This window comes from Babylonia areolata, chromosome 28, assembly GCF_041734735.1.
Source record: "Babylonia areolata isolate BAREFJ2019XMU chromosome 28, ASM4173473v1, whole genome shotgun sequence".
Classification (NCBI taxonomy): Eukaryota; Metazoa; Mollusca; class Gastropoda; order Neogastropoda; family Buccinidae; genus Babylonia; species Babylonia areolata.
The window spans coordinates 960,260-983,258 of record NC_134903.1 but is presented as its reverse complement, the minus strand read 5'-3'; the positions used below and the strand labels follow the sequence as shown (position 1 = coordinate 983,258).

At 42.6% G+C, this 22,999-nt stretch overlaps 1 protein-coding gene and 2 long non-coding RNA genes across 4 annotated transcripts; all 3 read left to right on the top strand.

Annotated features, from left to right (window-relative positions):
- The first annotated feature begins 654 nt into the window (after positions 1–654).
- On the top strand, positions 655–6,006 carry LOC143301743 (cathepsin G-like). The gene is made up of 5 exons (XM_076616130.1): positions 655–748; positions 1,591–1,757; positions 2,922–3,082; positions 4,517–4,629; positions 5,858–6,006. Exons 1-5 carry the CDS (start codon positions 691–693, stop codon positions 6,004–6,006), a joined length of 648 nt encoding a protein of 215 aa, XP_076472245.1. The 5' UTR covers positions 655–690.
- Positions 6,007–6,184: 178 nt separating this feature from the next.
- Positions 6,185–7,928, top strand: LOC143301846 (uncharacterized). The gene is made up of 3 exons (XR_013057854.1): positions 6,185–6,320; positions 6,836–6,972; positions 7,781–7,928. It is a non-coding gene; the product is annotated as an uncharacterized LOC143301846 (long non-coding RNA).
- Positions 7,929–18,554: 10,626 nt separating this feature from the next.
- Positions 18,555–21,987, top strand: LOC143301820 (uncharacterized). Of its 2 annotated transcripts, none has more exons than XR_013057845.1 (3): positions 18,555–18,574; positions 21,091–21,179; positions 21,832–21,987. It is a non-coding gene; the product is annotated as an uncharacterized LOC143301820 (long non-coding RNA). The 2 variants fall into 2 exon arrangements; XR_013057844.1 differs by having other exon boundaries at positions 18,563–18,574; positions 21,088–21,179.
- Positions 21,988–22,999: the final 1,012 nt, after the last annotated feature.

Genomic DNA, 22,999 nt, shown 5'->3' with positions numbered 1-22,999 from the left:
CTTGGTATTAAAGACATATTCTGTTCTATTTTATTCCATTTTAATGTCCTTTGTGTTGTGGTGATACCAATTCATATCTGGAGTATATTAAATTGCCTATTTTAGATGACGAAGAAGTGCAGTATGGACACTCCTATGAAGAAAATTAATTTCCTGCCTGTGCATGCCAAGAAAGTGCCCCTCGTTTGTCCCTTTTTTCATTTTATTTTCTTTCTTTATTTATTTGTTTATTTATTTATTTGTTCATTTATGTATTCATTTATTTGTGATCATGTTTGTTTGTTTCTTGTTTTTTAGTGTGTTTTTGTTTTGTTTGTTTTGTTAGTTTTTGTGTGTATTTATAACGAAGTGCATATTTAGAACAGTGACAAAAAATGTATGTAGCATATCCACTATGTATGCCCTATGTTCTTCTTCTGTGTACGTCTTTGTCTTGTTACAACTCCTTTTCCTGTTACGTATTAAGTTAATGCGATGTATTGTATTAGTACTGTTCAGTAACATTAAGATTTGGGCATTGTAAATATATATATATATATATATATATATATATATATATATATATATATATATATGTCTGTGTGTGTGTGTGTGTGTGTGTGTGTGTGTGTGTGTGTGTGTGTGTGTGTGTGTGTGTGTGTGTGTGTGTGTGACAGCAGCTGACAGACAGAAGAAAGAGGCCGCTCCATCATGGAAGGAAGCTGTAACATCTCACTGCTGTTGCTGGTGATGACCGCCCTGTTTGGCTGTGAGTCCTGTGGTTGTCATGTTGTAGAGAGGTGACTGGTGTTGTCTGGCTGTGAGTCATGTGGTTGTCATGTTGTAGAGAGGTGACTGGTGTTGTCTGGCTGTGAGTCCTGTGGTTGTCATGTTGTAGAGAGAGGATGACTGGTATTGTCTGGCTGTGAGTCATGTGGTTGTCATGTTGTAGAGAGAGGACTGTGTTGTCTGGCTGTGAGTCATGTGATTGTCATGTTGTAGAAAGAGGACTGGTGTTGTCTGGCTGTGAGTCATGTGGTTGTCATGTTGTAGAGATGTGACTGGTGTTGTCTGGCTGTGAGTCATGTGGTTATCATGTTGTAGAGAGAGGACTGGTGTTGTCTGGCTGTGAGTCATGTGGTTGTTATGTTGTAGACAGAGAGACTGGTGTTGTCTGGCTGTGAGTCATGTGGTTATCATGTTGTAGAGAGAGGACTGGTGTTGTCTGGCTGTGAGTCATGTGGTTGTTATGTTGTAGACAGAGAGACTGGTGTTGTCTGGCTGTTAGTCATGTGGTTGTCATGTTGTAGAGAGGTGACTGGTGTTGTCTATGTGGTCACAATGCCATGTGCGTGTGAGGTCACGATTTCTGCCATCATTTCGGTGGGTGATAGAAAGAAGAACATGCCCAGCATGCACCTTCTTCGTACCCCCCGAAAACGGGGTATGGCAGCCTACATAAGGGGGCGGGGGGTAACCAAACAAAAAGGTCATACACGTTAAATGTTACATGCGTGTGTGTGTGTGTGTGTGTGTGTGTGTGTGTGTGTGTGTGTGTGTGTGTGTGTGTGTGTGTGTGTGTGTGTGTGTGCACCACGTGCGTTGTTGCAGGCCTGGCAAGTCCTCTTCCCCTCCACGGACAGAAGACGATCAGGTGGGGGGCCTTGTCGGACACTGAGGACAAAATGGCCGCTGTGCTTAGAGGAGGACTGGACGTCAGTACACGAGGGGAACCGCCAGTCATCAGTGGTGACTATTGGAGGAAGGAACCATTCAGGGTTAGTGTACAGGGATGGATTCCTCATCTGTTTGTCATATTCCAAAGGTGAACAGCTGATACAGGAATGAATTCCTCACTGTTTGTCATATTCCAAAGGTGAACAGCTGATACAGGGATGGATTCCTCATCTGTTTGTCATATTCCAAAGGTGAACAGCTGATACAGGGATGAATTCTTCATCTGTTTGTCATATTCCAAAGGTGAACAGCTGATACAGGGATGAATTCCTCACTGTTTGTCATATTCCAAAGGTGAACAGCTGATACAGGGATGAATTCCTCACTGTTTGTCATATTCCAAAGGTGAACAGCTGATACAGGGATGAATTCCTCACTGTTTGTCATGTTCCAAAGGTGAACAGCTGATACAGGGATGAATTCTTCACTGTTTGTCATATTCCATTGGGAAAAAGCTGGTACAATGGTTAAAATGTCAGATTTTGTTTATTGTATTCCAAGAGTGAAAACCTGGTACAAGGACGAATTTTGTCCTCTTTTTGTAATATTCGAAAGATGAAAAGCTGGTACAGGGATGAATTTGTCATCTTTAAGAAAAAAAAAGAAGAAAAGAAAGAAAAAAGGAATATATATATATATATATATATATATATATATATATATATATATATATATATATATACATATTTATTTATTTATTTATTTATTTATTTATTTATATAGACACTGGTGCAAGGAAAATTGCATATCTTTTTATGATATTCCAAAGGTGAAAATCTGCTACAAGGAAAAATGTGTCGGGTTTTTGTTGTTTAAAAAAAATAATATCCCAGCGATGAAAAGCTGGTGACATAAATAAGGATGAAAGCAAAAGGCGGAAGACAAACTGTGGATGCAAGAGGCGTCACTCCCCACAGCAGTGTGCCCTGGAGCAGACCGTGTCTGACGGGGGAGGAGGATCTGACGAGCTGAGGCATCCAACCAGCGCCTGGCTGGGTCCCTGTTGACCGTGAACGTGCACATTGCAATGATGTGCGCTCCAGTGAACAACAATCCAAACCAATGAACCGTGAGAGAAGTGACTAGGGAATAGGGGTGGGGCGGTGAGGGGGGAGGAGGGGAGGAGGGGAGGGCAGTTGGGTTGAAGCCAACAGTTAACAGCAAAACTTCTGACGATAACGTTAGCGACGATCCTTTCACTTCAGGACTGGAGAGAGTGGAAAATTGTGGGAGGAACGGAGATGTCACCCTACGAAAAACCCTACCTGGTGTTCATGATGGTGGAATACGAGGGCAAATGGTACCAGTGGTGTGGCGGCAGTGTCATTGACGAGAACCACGTGCTGTCCGCTGCCCATTGTTTCCAGTAAGGCATTGTCTGTTGGCTGGTCTGTACTCACAGTTGGTTGGTCTGCCTGTGTGTCTGTCAGTAGGTGTGTGTGCGTATCTATTCCGTCAGTTGGTCTGCCTGTGTTTCTATCTGAATGTGTTTTTATGCTAAAATCACTAAAATACACACATTCTGGCATGCACACATGCAGCTACACACGCACTCGTGTACACACACATGAACGCACACACGTCTTTGTCACACGGTGTCTTTGGTGGGCTTCGCTGTAAAAACCATGACTGGCATATTGTATTTTTCTTTTTTGTCATAATAGATTTTTTCTGTGTCAAATTCGGGCTGCTCTCCCCAAGGAAAGCGCATCGCTTTTGGACTGATGGCCAAGTGGTAACGTGTCCACCCATGAAGCAAGAGAATCTGAGGGTATGGGTTCGCATCCAGAATGTTCCCTCCTCCACTAAATCTCGGGTGGTGGTCAGGATGCTAGTCCTTCAGATATGACGGTAAACCGAAGTCCCTTGTGCAGCATGCACGTTCGAAAATTTGAATGAACTCCACTCTGATAGGGGAACAAGTACATTTGCGCGCAGAAAGAGAAGTAAGGAAAAGGGATGAAGGGTGGTACTGCCCTGTGGTGATGCGTTCTGTTTTGTGTTCTTTCTGGGAAGAGCAACCCGAGAAAACTGTTTTCTGAGTACAATACAATGCAGTACAATACAATACAATACAATACAATGCAATGCAATGCAATACAATGCAGTACAATACAATACAATGCAATGCAATGCAATGCAATACAATGCAACACAATATAAAACAGTATACTGGATATAATGGAATGGAATGCAATACAACGAAATACAATACAATGCAACACAATACAACACAAATCAGTACAATAGAATTCAATGCAATACAAAACAATGGAAGATAGCACAGTACAGCACAGCACTGCACAGTACAAGACAAGACAAGACAAAACAAGACAGGGAAGGACAGGACCAGACAAGACAAGAAAAGACAGGACAGGACCAGACAAGACAAGAAAAGACAGGACAGGACAGGACAGGACAGGACAAGACAAGACAAGACAAGAAAAGACAGGACAGGACAAGACAAGACAGAACAGGTCCAGACAAGACAGGACAGGACAAGACCAGACAAGACAAGTAAAAGACAGGACAGGAGCAGACAAGACAAGTAAAAGACAGGACAGGAGCAGACAAGACAAGACAAGTAAAAGACAGGACAGGACAGGTCCAGACAAGACAAGACAAGTAAAAGACAGGACAGGACAGGACAGGACCAGACAAGAGAAGTAAAAGACAGGACAGGACAGGACCAGACAAGACAAGTAAAAGACAGGACCAGACAAGACAAGAGAAGTAAAAGACAGGACAGGACAAGACGTGGGCAGTGACCCCCAAGCAGTGCTGAATTCGTCCTACACAGGTACGATGGCGTGACGTACGGCATCAGGGCTGGGGAGCACGACACCACAGTGACAGAGGGGGTCGAGCAGTTCGTGACTGTGGAGCAAGTCTTCAACCACCCCAACTACGATGGTCAGTGTGTCTGCTGGCATGGGTGTTGGTGGTCTGTGTGTCTATGCTGATGCTGAATTGTATCCATCTTGTACACTATCACACTGCATGCTACGTGGTATAATTGTGTGTGTGTGCGTGTGCGTGTGCGTGTGTGTGTGTGTGTGTGTGTGTGTGTGTGTGTGTGTGTGGTGTTGTATGTATTTGTAAATCGTTACATATTTCGTGTTAAAACAAACACAGACCTCATTTTGATCTGCCCCCTCCACCATCTCCAGTCGTCCATCGTTCAGAGAGAGAGAGACACACACACACACACACACACACACACACACACACACACACACACACACACACACAGCGGTAGAGTCAGAGAGACACACACAGAGACACAGAGAGAGGTAGAGATATAGAGACAGAGAGAGGCAGAGAGACAGAGATACAGAGAGTGAGAGGCAGAGACAGAGAGACACACAAAGAGAGAGAGAGACGGAGAGAACCAGAGAGAAAGCGAGACAGTGACAGAGAGAGAGAGACAAAGAGGGAGAGCGATGCAGAGACAGAGAGAGACAGAGACAGAAAGAGAGAGGCAAAGACAGAGAGGTGCAGAGACAGAGGCAGAGATAAAGAGAGAGAGAGAGAGGCAGAGACAGAGAGAGAGGCAGAGACAGGGAGACAGAGAGAGAGAGGTAGAAACAGAGAGAGAGGCAAAAGCAGAGAGGTGCAGAGACAGAGACAGAGAGAGAGAGAGAGGCAGAGAGGCAGAAACAGAGAGACAGAGATAGAGGCAGAGACAGAGAGAGGCAGATATATATATATATATATATATATATATATATATATATATATATAAAGAGAGAGAGAGGCAGAGACAGAGAGTGTGAGAGAGAGAGGCAGAGACAGAGAGTGAGAGAGTGAGGCAGAGACAGAGGGAGACAGAGAGTGAGAGAGAGGCAGAGACAGAGAGTGAGAGAGTGAGGCAGAGATACACAGAGAAAGAGAGTGAGAGAGAGACATAGAGAAAAAGAGAGGGTGAGAGAGGTAGAGAGAAAGACAGAGAGAGACACTTGACGATTTGACACTTTGAGACAGAGAGACAGACAGACAGAGAGAGAGACAGACAGACAGAGAGAGAGACAGACAGACAGACAGACAGACAGAGCGAGAGAAGGAGGAAGACAACCACATGTTCAGTCCAGCAATGTCCATAATTCTGATCTTTAAACTCTGTACTCTAAAGCTCTTTAAGACTTGGTCGTGACGTCATTACAATGGCTTGTCACTGAAGCCAGGACCCATTCCCAGTGCAGTCAGGACGGATCCATGAGTCACAAGTCACGGTGTGTCCACAACACACAGGGCGTACTGACTGTGTCGGCTTGTGTAGTGTTGCAGTGAAGCGTGCTGTATTGCAGTGTGTTCATTGCTTGACTCGTGCTGAAAACCATAGCGCAACACAGTGACGTCATGGATGGATAGATACACGTGTGTGTGTGTGTGTGTGTGCGTGAGTGTGTGTGTGTGTGTGTGTGTGTGTGTGTGTGTGTGTGTGTGTACAGATGATACTGGTCTGAATGACGTTGCGGTGCTGAAGCTCTCGTCCCGTCTGAACCTGACGGCTGAAGTCAGTCCGGTCAATCTGAACGAGGCCAACGCCTGTCCGGAGACCTATTCCACGTGCACTGTGGCCGGATGGGGCACCACTTCTTCAGGTGCTGTGTTCGTCAAGAGAAAGAGAGAGATCAAGTGAAAGAGCGAGGGAAAGAGAGAGAGGGGAGCTGGGAGAGAGAGAGAGAGAGAGGGAGGATAGGGAGATAGAGAGGGAGAGGATTAGAGACAGAAAGAAGGTGAGAGAGAGAGAGAAGGTTAGAGGGAGTGGGTGAGAGAGAGACAGAGAGAGAGAGAAAGAGGGGGGGAGATGGTCAGAGAAAGAGGGGGGAGAGAGAAGGAGAGAGAGAGAGAAGGAGAGAGAGAGAGCGACGGAGAGAGATGACAGAAAGGGATAGACAGAGGGTGGAACAAAGAGGGAGAGAGAGAAGGTGAGAGAGAGAAAACAGAGAGAGTGAAAGAGAGATAAAAGGCGGAGGGAAGAAGGGAAAGAGCAACAGACAATTATTATCAGACGGACAGACAGCGATAGAAAAACATACTGACCGTGGCTGACAGACAGACAGACAGACAGGGGGAGGGAGCATAAGCACTGACGCAGCGTGTTGACTTTGTACAGGTGGGAATGTCAGCACTGTTCCCCTGAAGGTGGACGTACCTGTGCTGCCTCAGGACAACTGCTCAGCTGTGTACAGTGAATGGCAGTATGGTGATGATCAGATCTGTGCTGGGGATGAAGGCATTGATTCCTGTCAGGTGTGTGTGTGTGTGTGTGTGTGTGTGTGTGTGTGTGTGTGTGTGTGTGTGTGTGTGTGTGTGTGTGTGTGTGTGTGTGTGAACGAGAGGGAGAGAGAAAGAAATAAAGAAAGAAATGGAGAGAAATAGCAAAATAAGACAAGCAAATGCATATCAAAGTAATGAGCAAATTCAAAAAGTATTGATATATATGTATAGAGATACAAAGAGAAGGATGGACGTTGGTGGCTGGGAGGGGGGGGACTTAGAAACTCAATGCGTTTTTATTCCAAGATGTTAGGCATGGCCTGTTGTTCCAATCTGTCCGTGAAAGAGAGAACGAAAGAGAAGGAAACAGAGAAACACAGAGCTGAGTAAGAGAGATGTGGAGGAGGAGGAGAAGAGCAGCAACAACAACAACCACACCAACAACATAAACAATAACAAACAACAACAACAACAACCACACCAACAACATAAACAAAAACAAAGAAACAACAACCACAACCACACCAACAACATAAACAAAAACAAACAAACAACAACAATCACACCAACAACATAAACAAAAACAAACAAACAAACAATAACAACAACCACACCAACAACATAAACAAAAACAAACAACAACAACCACACCAACAACATAAACAAAAACACACAAACAAACAAACAACAGCAACAACCACACCAACAACATAAACAAAAAACAAAAACAAACAAACAACAACAACAACAACAAAACCAAACAAACAAAAAACCAAGAACAAACCAATATAAAAAAAAAGAAGAGAAAAAAGCCCAAGAAGTTGATCCCCGTATGTTGCAGGGAGACTCGGGCGGACCTCTGGTCTGTCAGTGTGAAGGTGCCGTCTACCAAACGGGCATCGTGTCCTATGGGATAGGCTGTGCCCAAAAAGGCTACCCCGGAGTCTACACCCGCGTGTCCAGTTATCTTCCCTGGATCAACGCGATTCTGTCGGGAGAGGGAGGGGGAGAGGGTGAAGGTGAAGGAGAGGGTGAAGGTGAAGGTGAAGGTGAAGGTGAGGGTGAGGGTGAAGGTGAGGGTGAAGGTGAAGGCGAGGGTGAAGGTGAGGGTGAAGGTGAAGGTGAAGGTGAGGGTCTTCCGAATGTGAACGTCAACGTGGACGTCGATGTGTCCAACTGCGCTGAATCCGATCAGCAGTAGTGACCATCTGTCTCACTGTCCAGGCAGTCTATGCACCATGGGCCGGGTCTGATCGATATTGATCACTGTTAGTGTTGATCGCTGTTAGTGTTGATCACTGTTAGTATTGATCACTGTTAGCACTGATCACTGTTAGTGTTGATCACTGTTAGTATTGATCACTGTTAGTGTTGATCACTGTTAGCGTTGATCACTGTTAGTGTTGATCACTGTTAGTATTGATCATTTGGTCGATGTTGATCACTGTTGATGTTGATCGCTGTTGTGTACATGTGAGTCCTGATGATCCATGCTGTGTACATGTGAGTCCTGATGATCCACGTTGTCTTGGTCTGTCAAGATCTTCTCTACTTCAGTGAATAAACAATGATGAGCATTGACTGACTTCTGGGCTTTTTCTTTCCCTTTTGTTCGGTCGTTGTCCTTTATTCCTGTCTTTTCTCTGTCTTCTTCCTGTCTTTTTCTCTGTCTTCTTCCTGTCTTTTCCTTGTCCTTTTCTCTGTCTCTTTCTTGTCTTTTCCCCTCTCTCTTTCCTATCTTTTTCTCTGTCTTCTTCCCTGTCTTTTTTCTGTCTTTTCCCCTCTCTTTTCCTGTCTCTTTCCTGCCTTTTTCTGTCTTTTTCTGTCTTCTTCCCTGTCTTTTTCTGTCTTTCCCCTGTCTTTTTCCTGTCCTTTTCTCTGTCCTTTTCTCTGTCTTCTTCCTGTCTTCTTCCTGTCTTTTCCCTGTCCTTTTCTCTGTCTTCTTCCTGTCTTCTTCCTGTCTTTTCCCCTGTCTCTTCCCTGTCTTTTTCTCTCTGTTCCCCTGTCTTTTCCTGTCTCTTTCCTGTCTTTTTCTCTGTCTCTTCCCTGTCTTTTTCTCTCTGTTCCCCTGTCTTTTCCTGTCTCTTTCCTGTCTTTTTCTGTGTTTTCCTGTCTATTTCCTGTCTTTTTCCCTGTCTTCTTCCTGTCTTTCTCTGTCTTTTCCTGTCTTTTTCTGTGCCTTTTTCTGTCTTTTTCTGTCTTTTTCTGTCTTTTTCTCTGTCTTTTTCTCTGTCTTCTTCCTGTCTTTTTCTCTGTCTCTTTCCTGACTTTTCCAGTCTTTTTATCTGTGTTTTTCCTGTCTTTTCCCTGTCTTTCTGTCTTTTTCTCTGTCTTTTCCCCTGTCTTTTCCTGTCTTCTTCCTATTTCTCTGTCTTTTTCTTGTCTTTTTCTGTTTTTTTCTCTGTCTTCTTCATGTCTTTTTCTTGTCTTTTTCTCTGTCTTCTTCCTGTCTTTTTCTCTGTCTTCTTCCTGTCTTTTTCTCTGTCTTTTCCTGTCTTCTTCCTGTCTTTCTCTATCTTCTTCCTGTATTTTCTCTGTCTTCTTCCTGTTATTTCTCTCTTTTTTTCCCTGCCAATTCCTTTGTTGCTGTCTCTTTCCTGAATCTTTACAGCTCCTTTATAGAGTCCTGACTGCAGAATGTGAAGCAAACACTCACTCACACACACACCACCACCACCACTACCACCAACAAAACCCAACGGATTTGAAAGAAAAGGAAAAAAAACAACATAAAGAAGAAAAGCAAACTCTGTTACTTCTTTGTGTAAAAACTATAGCCCATTGCTACTTTTAGCTCTCTCTCTCCCTCTCTCTCCCTCTCTCTCTCTCTCTCTCTGTCTCTCTCTCTCTCTCTCTCTCTCTCTCTCTCTCTCTCTCTCTCTCTCTATTCCGTACAGCGGTGTCGCTGCAATTCCTTGTTCTTACGGATTGATTAACCTCTCTTCTGTTCTCGGTGCATTTGAGTCTCGGTTGAACTCAATGCGCTTTCTGGTAATATTTTGAATTACTTTTGACTTAATTTTGTCGTTTCTAAATATAACTTTGAAAATTTGTATTTCGTGTTTGGCATTTATTACAGTACTTGATTTTTTTTATTTTTGTTTCTGAATTGGACTCTGTCCTCTTAAGTGCCCACATTACTTCAATTGTAACATATGTATGTAATTTAATTTTAATATTGTGCACGCGCGCATTTGAATGTGTGTATAATTGCTTAACTGTATGCAATTGTTCAAACACCTTGTGATTTTCGTTAATCTACCTATACCTTTTTTTTTCTTTCCGAACCTGGAACCTGGAGTGTTTAGGGGGGTTTTTTGTTGGTGTTTTTTTGCATCACCTTTTGGGAATATGCATACACTCTGTACTTGGCCTTCTAAAGAAGGATTGCGCATAGGTTATTTAAATATCAATCACGCATTACATAAATTGAATGGCACATCATTGATCTTAGAAAATTCCGGAAATCCTTTTCATTTGTTTTGTTTCTCAGAATCACGTTTATCTGATCGCATATGTGACTCTGATGTAACTATCCCAGGTTATAAGATACTCCGCCTTGATCCAAAAGCTTCAAAGGAAACAGGTCTGTTAGTGTATTACAGTCAAGCAATCACATTAAAGCGAAAAATGAGTTGAGATCAGTTCAACATTGAATCCATATGGTTAGAAATTAAAATAAAACCAGTCCGCTGCTTATAGGATTTATTTACAGAAACCCGGCTGAAAGAGTCAATTGGTTTGATGATTTTTTTCAATGATGGATGCTGCCATGCTGGAAGATAAAGAAATTATTATGTTCGGTGACTTTAACATTAATCTATTAAAACCTCAAAATTAACAAATAATGAGGCTAGGAGAAGAAATGATGAACATTAAAACCTCAGCTGGAATGAAATCAGATATATACAGCATACAGTTTGGAATTACATATCGATAAACCAACACGAGTAACCCCTAGTTCCAGTACCCTCATTGATCACATTTATGTTTCATGTCAACAGAATATTGCAGAAATATGTTCTCCAATCACTGGATGTTGCAATCATTCACCTGTTTGCATCACTTCGAAAAGAAAAGGTATTAAAATTCCAAAACGAGCAAGTCACAAAACCATCGAATATAGGTGTTTCAACAATTTTAACACAGATACTTTTCTTGCATGATTTACTTTCTTCTCCACTTTCTCATGTCTATCAATACACCGATTCTGAAAAAGCTTTAGACGTTTGGATAAGAACCTTTAGTAATATTTATAGTAAGCACGCACCAATCAGGACTAAACGAGTGAAACACCGTATGTTACCTCCATGGATTTCTAAAGAAATCAAAAATGAAATGCACCTTAGGGATCTTCTAAAACCAATAAATCAAGAAGAGTATGTTATAAAAAGGAATAAAGTGAATTCAATGCAACGAAAAGCTATGCACAAGTATTACCAACAGAAAGTGACTAATAAAAAAGACTCAAGATCTACTTGGGATGCCATTAACAGACTAACCAACAAACACTATACTAAATCACAAAATAGTACTAACGATATAACCTCAGATACAATTAACAACCATTTTGTAAGTATAGCTGAAAAGTTCATTACTAATGATAGATGGAAATATAATGATTTAGAACTGGTAACTGATTACTGTCAATCCAAAAATATCAATTCTGAAGTTTTCATCCCTTATATATCAGTACCCGAAGTTTTTGCCTCTCTAATGTCCATGAAACAGTCAAATACCAAAGATATACATGAACTGGATAGTAAAATCATGAAGATTTCGGCACCAGCAATAACAGAATCTCTTACCTACATTTATAATCTCTGCATTGATAAATACTTTTTTCCTGTATGTTTCAAACAAGGTAAAGTTTTTCCACTCTTCAAATCAGGTGATCTTTCTGATCCTTCTAACTACAGGCCTATATCTATACTATCGGTTCTTTCAAAACCACTTGAAAGGCATATCCAAAAACATATACTGTGTCACTTAAACAAATATCAATTGATTCACCCAGTACAGTCAGGTTTTAGGGAAAACCATTCTTGTCATACTGCTCTGACACATATGATAGATAGATGGCTCTTAAATATAAATAATAGTAAATTTACAGGTGTTGTCTTCCTTCTTATCAGATCGACAACAACTGGTCTGCATTAAGCTTTCCAAATCAACTTTTCAAGAAATAAGGTATGGTGTACCACAAGGATCGATTAATGGCCCCCTTCTTTTCTCCTTATACATTAATGATTTACCTCTTTATATCAATCTAATTGTGAATATACCAGCCGCCGTGGCGAAGTGGTTAGCGTCGCGGACTGACGGCTGGGAGGACGCGGGTTCGAATCCCAGCGGAGGTGGGTTTTTCGGCCCGTGGCCGGCTCCTACCCAGGAGGGGCTGTTGTTTGAGGGACGTGGTGGCGGTCTCCACCCTGAGAGGGACGCTCACTCTGGCTCCGCGACTAAGCCATTATTGTCGTTAGTAGGGGGCTAAGTACGTTAAAATAGAACAGGCACCACTGAACACCACTGAAGTGACTCAGCAGCAGTGCAGGGTCTCCTCTGGTGTGTGGCCTCCTGGCGACCTAACATCAATGGTTCCCTGCGGACTGCCGACGCTGGAACTGCGACGGACGAACCCGGGTGTGGCTGTGTATGGGGGAATCTAAATGAGCGGCGTGGGAGTAATGCCACTGAAACGGTGCAGATAATGGGGCAGCAAAAAAAATAAATAGATAAATAAATAAAATAAATAAAAATTGTGAATTGCTTGCCGATGACAAATCCATCTACTCCGACTATACATGTATTAAAGTTCTGACATCCAATTTACAAGACAGTGTGAACAGATTAGTTAGGTGGACAGAACATAACCATTTGTCTCTCAATGCTCAAAAAACTAAATGCATGTCTGTGGGTTTGGCAAAAGCAACCACAGGTGAGTCAATTTAGAAAGAATAATAGATTTCAGAATTGCTACTATGCCTAGAGGCGTTAACTGGCGTTTTGCCCATATCTTATACAAATATTTTATTTCTGCTGATCTCTCTGAATAATTTATATTTACATATTCTTTTAAATCATTAGTGAACCAGATCCCCCAAATTCGGAATTTTGTGGGGTTCCAGTCCATGCCTAAATGTTCCATATAACGAGTCTTAGATTTTTTCTTGCTCCCTCCTAACCAAACAGCGCTAGTTTTGCTTGAATTCAGATAAAGACCTGAGACACAGCCAAATCTACCAAGAGCTGTAACACAACATGCAAAAGATTTCCTATCCCCAGCAAGTAAAAACTCTGTATCATCAGCAGTTTGGGTCAGTTTATTCTCAACATCATTAATTGTTACTCCTCGGATATCCGAGTTTTCCTTTACCATTACAGCTAATATTTTTACACACAGTACAAACAAATAGGGTGATATAGGGTCTCCTTGTCTGCAACCTCTCTTAACTTCAAACCAGTCAGAAACCTGACCATTTACAATAACACATGACTTAATATTTGTGTAAAATACATTAACCCATCTACGCATATTTTCTTTGAACCCAAATGCCTTTAATACCTTAAACATGAACTCCCAGTTTATTGAGTCAAAAGCCTTTTCAACATCTATGTACAGTAATAAACCAGGTAGATTATGTTTATGTAAATAGGCTATGGTATCATATACTAATCTCAAAAAAGAAAGAAAGATGAGCATGCCCATGTGAAGCGAAACTGGGACTAGACATACGAGCTGGTCTGTATTTCAGATTTCTTGAATTTTGATAGACGTTTCCGGGGCTGGGGTGTCGGGTGCAGGAAGGCATTGGAGTGAAGGAGGGGCGTGCATTAAGCATCAAGTGATGAGGCCTATGTACAAGTCTTTCTCTGAACAGAATTTAGCGGCCTTCTCTCCTGCCTTTCAATAATATGTTATCGCGAATTATCGATTGAACTCAAGACTCTGACAGTGTGACATGACTTTTCAGGCAAGATGGATGCCTTGAACGTGTGGATGACTAAATTTTCCTGCATGTGCATGTGTATCTTTGTGCGTGTATGTGTGTGTGTGTGTGTGTGTGTGTGTGTGTGTGTGCGTGTGTGTGTTTGTGTGTGTGTGTGTGTGGCTCTGATGGTAGTAGTATTAGTGGTTGTCATAATGGTAATGGGGTGGTGGTGATGGCTGTGATGGTAGTAGTAGTAGTGGTTGTCATAATGGTGATGGGGTGGTGGTGGTGGTGGTGGCTGTGACGGTAGTAGTATTAGTGGTTGTCATAATGGTGATGGGTGGTGGTGGTGGTGGTGGTGGTGGTGGTGGCTGTGACGGTAGTAGTATTAGTGGTTGTCATAATGGTGATGGGGTGGTGGTGGTGGTGACAATTGCCATCGGCTTTATGTCTTCGCTTTTTGTTACTTTTTAACTCCCCTCCCCTCCTCCTACCTCCCTCTCCAAAAAAAAGAAGAAAGAAAAAAAAAGAAACACAACAGAGAGAGGGGGGGAGGGAGAGAAGGGGGGGGAGAGAGGGGAGAGAGAGAGGGGAGAGGGAGAGAGGGGGGGGAGAGAGAGAGGGGAGAGAGAGAGGGGAGAGGGAGAGAGAGAGGGAGAGAGAGGGAGGGAACACTGAAACACTGAAATGTTTAATGTCATTAGCTGAAAAGCTCTGGTGACATAATAGGTACCAATCAGATCAAAATGGTGCAAAATATATTTTTTAGAAATGGGGAAAAAATAAATAAACAAAAAACAAATAACAAAAACTAAAAAAAAAGAACCATCTTCTGTTGACATTCAGTCCAAGTGCTCTCAATCTGAGCTTCGCAAAGCAGATTTTATGCCATTTATTTGTTATAATCGTAATATGCTTCTCCGTTTGAAATAGTGATTTAAATGAATAAAACCATTTATACCTATCACTGCTCTCTATTTCTCCGTGCCAGTTGTTTGTAACATGCTATAAGTCTATCTTTAAACTCCGATACAAAGCCGCTCACGTTCCCTACTCCTTGACACATCCAAACAAGACCGAATCCATGTTCCCTTAGTGTTTTCTTGATGTGGAATACCCAGTTCTGTTTGCCCTTCTCCTCTTGCAGCAGCAGCATCTCGTATACTTGTCTACACAACCGTGATGTTGGCAGTCATGTTAATTTGAGCCAATATTTTATGCATTTTACAATTGATCTAATATGCAATGGGTACCTGCCGGTTTCGCCATACATTATAGTGTTTGATGAGTGTAATGGGACACCAAGAAAGCGCTTCATTGCAAATGTATGATGCTTTTCCATTTGGTTATTTGACATGAGTCCCCATATTTCCGCTCCATCGTTCAAGGCGGGTTCAATTTGTGTGTCGAAAAGATTCCCAAAAAGCTGTGGGTAAGGCGAACGCAGTCTCCTGAGTGATTTCTGACCTGTTTCTTTTGCTGCCTGCTTTCCATATCAAACCAGTCATTGAATTCTTTCTCACTTTTTTCTGACCTTTCTAACCATACAAGCAGCTGCTCCATACAGAGCGTTTGTGAACAATTCAACCCCGCTATCAACATCTTAATCTAACATACCGTGGGCTTCACTCAGACTGTCTTTGAAATCATTGCTATCTAGCTCCTCTTTATATATCTGCAACTTCTCATCATTCCAAATAATCCTGATTTCATCAGAGCAATCCCCCTTTTCAACTGATTCCTTACTATTCTCATTGCATTGACTATTAATTTTTTCCCACTTTAGTACTACCGGTAAGTGCCATGAATATAAACAATCATCAATGTGTAGATCACACCCTGCTCGTAAATCTTCAGATACAAGAAAATAATCAATAACGCTGCTGCCGTGTGGTGACACAAAAGTAAATTGGCCTTCTGTGTCACTGCTGCATGATCCATTCATAGTATACAAGTCAAGCATAAGGGCAAGAACGAGCAGGGATCTACCAAACTTGTTTATGATTGAATCTTTGGAATTACGTCTCTTCAAAATCTATACCTGGCACCAAGTTCGCTTAGTTATCATCTTTCGGCTGTTCACATCCTGTCCTTACATTTAGGTCACCACACAATATAATGTAAACATTATCTGTGTGTACCTGTTGTATCAAGCTTTCTTCTAAGATATGAATGCCGTCTTGTAGCTCAGTGTGCTCGTATAGTGGAGAGAGGGAGGGAGAGAGAGAGAGAGAGAGAGAGAGAGAGAGGGGGAGAGAGAAGGAGAGAGAGAGAGGGAGAGAGAGAGAGAGAAGGAGAGAGAAGGAGAGAGAGAGAGGGAGGGAGAGGGGGAAAGAGAGAGAGGGAGAAAGAGATAGGGAGGGAGAGGGGGAGAGAGAAAGTGTGAGAGAGAGGGAGAGAGAGGGAGACCTCAGAAGGAGAAAGGCGTCAGAGAGAGAGAGAGAGAGAGATAGAAACCACAGACAGACAGACAGACAGACAGACAGACAGACAGACAGACAGACAGAGAGTGTGTGTGAATACCGTTCAAATGAGATCACGATCTCTTGCATCCTAAAACCGATCTGTTTCTGAGGTAGAGGTCAGTGCTGTCAACCCGCGTTTCTATCACAAACTCCTCTGTGTTGGTTGGAATGAGTAAATTGGATATCTGATGACAACCCGCGTTTCCATCAGTAAGCGATCGGGCCCATAGCTGGAATAAATCCTGTGATATCTGACACACCAGCTGGCACCTCACGGTACAGCAGCTGACCACCAGTCTGATATTCTGCTTTCTTTTCCTTGTTCATGTGCATGTATGTATGTGTGTGTATGTGTGTGTGTGTGTGTGTGTGTGTGTGTGTGTGTGTGTGTGTGTGTGTGTGTGTGTGTGTGTGTGTGTGTAACTACAGGAGCTGGAAGAGAAAGAAGCCAGAATGCCAGAGGACGTAGAGAAGAACCCAGTTCCAGAGAACAATATTGCCCTCAAAGCCTGTTGCGCCAAATACCGAAAGGTCTACATTCAAGCTGTGAGAACCACATAGAGGGGCAAACGGAAAAGCTGAACCTTGACAGAGATGGAAATAAACTTTGGAAGCTTATCGAGGCAATGAACTATGAGACACAAGGTCAGCCCCTGTCATCACTGAGAAAGACCAGGAGATAGAGACACGGAAAGAAGCAGCAGACTGCTGTCTCTTTTGACAGGCGTGGAAGCCAGCACAAAAGGCAATAGCTGAGCCAAGGTGCGACTTGTCCTTATGAAGAAGCTGGCGGGAATCACTTGGGGCGCAGATATCACGACCCTCAGGAGGCTCTACACTTGAAGAGTCAGCTAGTGCTTGAGTGTGGAGTGACATCATGGCCCACTACAGCCCTAACTGCTGCAGCACATGTTCAGTGATGGACACACCAATCTGAACATCTGCTTTTCTTTCCTGTTCTTTTCTTGTCGTCAATGTGTACATACACGTACGTTCCCGCCTTGTTTTGTGTGACCGTTCGTCCTTTTGTTTAACGTCTATCCACAACTGTGATTGTAGACCATGTTCCAGCCCTTCCCTTCACCACCCATGCCTCATGTAACATGTCATCACCACTGTCCCTTTGCCTCAATCCTCAGTGTGCATTAATGAATAATGAATATATGTAAGAAACCGGCCAGTCAACTGGTAAAGTTACAACGGAGGGCCAATGGGGCTCCTAATTAAACTGTGGACTATTTCAATCCTAAGTTGATTGTCACTGACAACATTTCCTTTGGAAAAAGATGGAACTGCAGATTCTGTAAACGAATGGGGTAAATGTTTGATGTTGTTGACATCAGTGGATGATATGGAGATACATAGATAGATATTCGATGCACCTTTCTTGCGCAAGGATCCACCTGCTCATTTCCCCAAATCCCTTCGTGAGGAGGAAGGCAATAAATATCAATCTTGATACCCACGAGTGCGTGAGTGAGTGAGTGAGTGAGTGTGTGTGTGTGTGTGTGTGTGTGTGTGTGTGTGTGTGTGTGTGTGTGTGTGTGTGTGTTTGTGTGTGTTTGTGTGTGTGTGTGTGTGTATGTATGTGTGCATGCTTGTGGGAGAGAGAGAAAGAAAGAAAAATAGAGAGAAAGACGTGAGATTGATAGATTTTAGTGTTTGGGTCCACAGCCTGAACACATAGATGCCAGTTAACAAGTAAAGAAACAATCATGAACTGGCAGTAATGATATTGGAGAGAGTGAGGGTGGTGGAGGGAGGGAGAGAGTGAGGGTGGTGGAGGGAGGGAGAGAGTGAGGGTGGTGGAGGGAGGGAGAGAGTGAGGTGGTGGAGGGAGGGAGAGAGTGAGGGTGGTGGAGGGAGGGAGAGAGTGAGGGTGGTGGAGGGAGGGAGGAGGGTGGTGGAGGGAGGGAGAGAGTGAGGGTGGTGGAGGGAGGGAGAGAGTGAGACAGTATGAAGTGGTAGGGGTGTGGGTGTGGGGTGTGGGGGGAGGACTCCAGTTTGTTTCCAATCTGATTGCTCTGACTCTCGGACTTTTACTAATTACCAGTGGAACAGTTCTACAGATAACAGTTAGTTTACTGCTGCTTCGTGCGTTTATCTTTGTACATAAATATGATGAAGATGATAACCGCAGAATTTCTGCTGACTGCTCCTTTCTCCACATTCTTATAAACAGTCCGCAGAAACCGTGCATTTCATGTTCATCTTGTCCGTCTGAGTGTTCACTTCAAGGTAAGCTTCTCTGTCTCTCTCTGTCTCTGTATCTGTCTTTCTCTCTGTCTCTGTCTCTGCCTCTTTATCTGCCTCTCTCTCTCTCTCTCTCTCTCTCTCTCTCTCTGAGTTGTCTTTCTTAGGTCTCTTTCTCTGAGCTACCTCTCTCTGTCTCTGTCTCTCTCTTTCTCTCTGTCTCTGCCTCTTTCTCTGCCTCTCTCTCTCTCTCTCTCTCTCTCTCTGAGGTCTCTCTCTGTCTTAGGTCTCTTTCTCTGAGCTACCTCTCTCTGTCTCTGTCTCTCTCTTTCTCTCTGTCTCTGCCTCTTTCTCTGCCTCTCTCTCTCTCTCTCTCTCCCTCTCTCTCTCTCTCTCTGAGGTCTCTCTCTGTCTTAGGTCTCTCTCTCTTTAACCCCCCCTCTCTCTCTGAGGTCTGTGAGGTCTCTCTCTCTCTGTATTAGGTCTCTCTCCCTCCCTCACTCTCTCTTCCTCCATCTCTCTCTTTTTCTATTTCTTTCTCCCTCGCTCCCTCTCTTTTTCCCTCCCTCTCTCCCTCTCTCTCTTTCTGTATATCTCTCTCTCCCTCTCTCTCTCCCTCCCTCCCCCCCTCTCTTTCTCTATCTCTCTCTCCCTCCCCCTCTCTTTCCCTATTTCTCTCTCCCTCCCCTCTCTCTCTCCCTCCCCCTCTCCTTCTCTCTCTTTCTCTATCCTTCCCTCTCTCTCTCTCTCCCTCTTTCTCTTCCTCTCTCCCTCTCCCTCTCTCTCTTTCTCTCTCTCTCCGTCTCTCTCTCCCTCTCTCTCTCTCTCTCTCTCTCTCCTTCTCTTTCTCCCTCTCTGAGGTACCCCCCTCTCTCTGTGTTTCTTTCTCTCTAACAGCAGTCATTTCATAACTACATTTCAGCAATGTTCGCAAACTCATTTGCATGAAATTACGTTTCAGAGAGAATACATTAAATTAATCCGTTCCAGTTTGTAAATAATGTCCCAAAACTTGTGTATTAGTAACCAGAGAAGTGTCTGAAATGTTTAACTATGGACAGAGTGTGTCGGTATTTTTTCATCATTGCGTCATATCTATAATATGTACTGTGTACCCACATACTGACAAAATTCGGCGAGACAAATGAAAATATTCGGAAATCAGGCATAGAATTAAAGAAATGCCAGTTAATTGAAAAACACCTCCTTTACACTGGAAGCAAGGAAAACATATTGTGGTTTGCTTTGATATTTGTTCTTAAATGTAAATGTTTACAAAGTGGGAAATTTAAAGAAACATCAAACCTATAGATCCTTTCTCAAGGAACTCAAATCATGTTGAGTCAACATAGCAGGTCGCTGATATGCAACTACAATGTACTATATTGAATCATCCATTTTGTGCAATGACCTGCACATGTTGTCATAGCCTGGCCAGCTGTCAACTTCATCTCTCTCATCTTTTGTCAAAATTGTGCTGACCTAAATTTGAATAATAAGCATACATTATTTGGAACTGACGAGAACAGCAGAACTGACGACGTATTAGATTTTCTCCTACTACTTGGAAAATCTTTTATATACAGATGCAGAATAAATAAACTTAGACCAAATATCCAAATGTTCTTGACAGACTTAAAGATTCGACATAAAATTGAAAAAAAAACATGCACACCTACTGAACATGCAAAAGCATGAATTTGTTATAAAATGGCTGCCATACATGAACTTGATAGAACAATGAACTTTGTCAAACTAGTTTGACAATGCCTTAATTAAAGGAAAACGATCGTCTGTTTCCCTTTGTTACTTTATTCTTTTACTTATTGTTTAGATCTTTATGCTAACTCTGCCTGTAATGTTTGTATATTCCTTGTGACCCCGGTACACTTGGTAATAAAGACATATTCTGTTCTATTTTATTCCATTTTAATGTCCTTTGTGTTGTGGTGATACCAATTCATATCTGGAGTATATTAAATTGCCTATTTTAGATGAGGAAGAAGTGCAGTATGGACACTCCTATGAAGAAAATTAATTTCCTGCCTGTGCATGCCAAGAAAGTGCCCCTCGTTTGTCCCTTTGTTCATTTTATTTTCTTTATTTATTTATTTGTTTATTTATTTATTTGTTCATTTATGTATTCATTTATTTGTGATCATGTTTGTTTGTTTCTTGTTTTTTAGTGTGTTTTTGTTTGTTTGTTTTGTTAGGTTTTTTGTGTTCATAACGAAGTGCATATTTAGAACAGTGACAAAAAATGTATGTAGCATATCCACTATGTATGCCCTATGTTCTTCTTCTGTGTACGTCTTTGTCTTGTTACAACTCCTTTTCCTGTTACGTATTAAGTTAATGCGATGTATTGTATTAGTACTGTTCAGTAACATTAAGATTTGGGCATTGTAAATATCTATCTATGTATGTATGTATGTATGTATGTATGTATGTATATATATATATATATATATGTATATATATATATATATATATATATATGTGTGTGTGTGTGTGTGTGTGTGTGTGTGTGTGTGTGTGTGTGTGTGTGTGTGTGACAGCAGCTGACAGACAGAAGAAAGAGGCCGCTCCATCATGGAAGGAAGCTGTAATATCTCACTGCTGTTGCTGGTGATGACCGCCCTGTCTGGCTGTGAGTCACGTGGTTGTCATGTTGTAGAGAGGTGACTGGTGTTGTCTGGCTGTGAGTCCTGTGGTTGTCATGTTGTAGAGAGGTGACTGGTGATGTCTGGCTGTGAGTCATGTGGTTGTCATGTTGTAGAGAGGTGACTGGTGTTGTCTGGCTGTGAGTCATGTGGTTGTCATGTTGTAGAGAGAGGACTGGTGTTGTCTGGCTGTGAGTCATGTGGTTGTCATGTTGTAGAGAGAGGACTGGTGTTGTCTGGCTGTGAGTCATGTGGTTGTTATGTTGTAGAGAGAGGAGACTGGTGTTGTCTGGCTGTTAGTCATGTGGTTGTCATGTTGTAGAGAGGTGACTGGTGTTGTCTATGTGGTCACAATGCCATGTGCGTGTGAGGTCACGATTTCTGCCATCATTTCGGTGGGTGATAGAAAGAAGAACATGCCCAACATGCACCTTCTTCGTACCCCCCGAAAACGGGGTATGGCAGCCTACATAAGGGGGCGGGGGGTAACCAAACAAAAAGGTCATACACGTTAAATGTTACATGCGTGTGTGTGTGTGTGTGTGTGTGTGTGTGTGTGTGTGTGTGTGTGTGTGTGTGTGTGTGTGTGTGTGTGTGTGTGTGTGTGTGTGTGTGTGTGCACCACGTGCGTTGTTGCAGGCCTGGCAAGTCCTCTTCCCCTCCACGGACAGAAGACGATCAGGTGGGGGGCCTTGTCGGACACTGAGGACAAAATGGCCGCTGTGCTTAGAGGAGGACTGGACGTCAGTACACGAGGGGAACCGCCAGTCATCAGTGGTGACTATTGGAGGAAGGAACCATCCCTCAGGGTTAGTGTACAGGGATGGATTCCTCACTGTTTGTCATATTCCAATGGTGAACAGCTGATACAGGGATGAATTCCTCATCTGTTTGTCATATTCCAATGGTGAACAGCTGATACAGGGATGGATTCCTCATCTGTTTGTCATATTCCAATGGTGAACAGCTGATACAGGGATGGATTCCTCATCTGTTTGTCATATTCCAAAGGTGAACAGCTGATACAGGGATGAATTCGTCATCTGTTTGTCATATTCCAAAGGTGAACAGCTGATACAGGGATGAATTCGTCATCTGTTTGTCATATTCCAAAGGTGAACAGCTGATACAGGGATGAATTCTTCATCTGTTTGTCATATTCCAAAGGTGAACAGCTGATACAGGGATGAATTCCTCACTGTTTGTCATATTCCAAAGGTGAACAGCTGATACAGGGATGAATTCCTCACTGTTTGTCATATTCCAAAGGTGAACAGCTGATACAGGGATGAATTCCTCACTGTTTGTCATATTCCAAAGGTGAACAGCTGATACAGGGATGAATTCCTCACTGTTTGTCATATTCCAAAGGTGAACAGCTGATACAGGGATGAATTCCTCATCTGTTTGTCATATTACAAAGGTGAACAGCTGATACAGGGATGGATTCCTCACTGTTTGTCATATTCCAAAGGTGAACAGCTGATACAGGGATGAATTCCTCACTGTTTGTCATGTTCCAAAGGTGAACAGCTGATACAGGGATGAATTCTTCACTGTTTGTCATATTCCATTGGGAAAAAGCTGGTACAATGGTTAGAATGTCAGATTTTGTTTATTGTATTCCAAGAGTGAAAACCTGGTACAAGGACGAATTTTGTCCTCTTTTTGTAATATTCGAAAGATGAAAAGCTGGTACAGGGATGAATTTGTCATCTTTAAGAAAAAAAAAGAAGAAAAGAAAGAAAAAAGGAATATATATATATATATATATATATATATATATATATACATATTTATTTATTTA

What these genes read in the sequence shown, in the direction of transcription:
- LOC143301743 (XM_076616130.1), top strand. Translation starts at nt 691, where the DNA reads ATGGAAGGAAGCTGTAACATCTCACTGCTGTTGCTGGTGATGACCGCC. An exon ending in TCCGCTGCCCATTGTTTCCA is followed by an intron (nt 3,083 to 4,516) that starts GTAAGGCATTGT and finishes CGTCCTACACAG; the next exon opens with GTACGATGGCGTGACGTACG. An exon ending in CAACCACCCCAACTACGATG is followed by an intron (nt 4,630 to 5,857) that starts GTCAGTGTGTCT and finishes AAGCTCTTTAAG; the next exon opens with ACTTGGTCGTGACGTCATTA.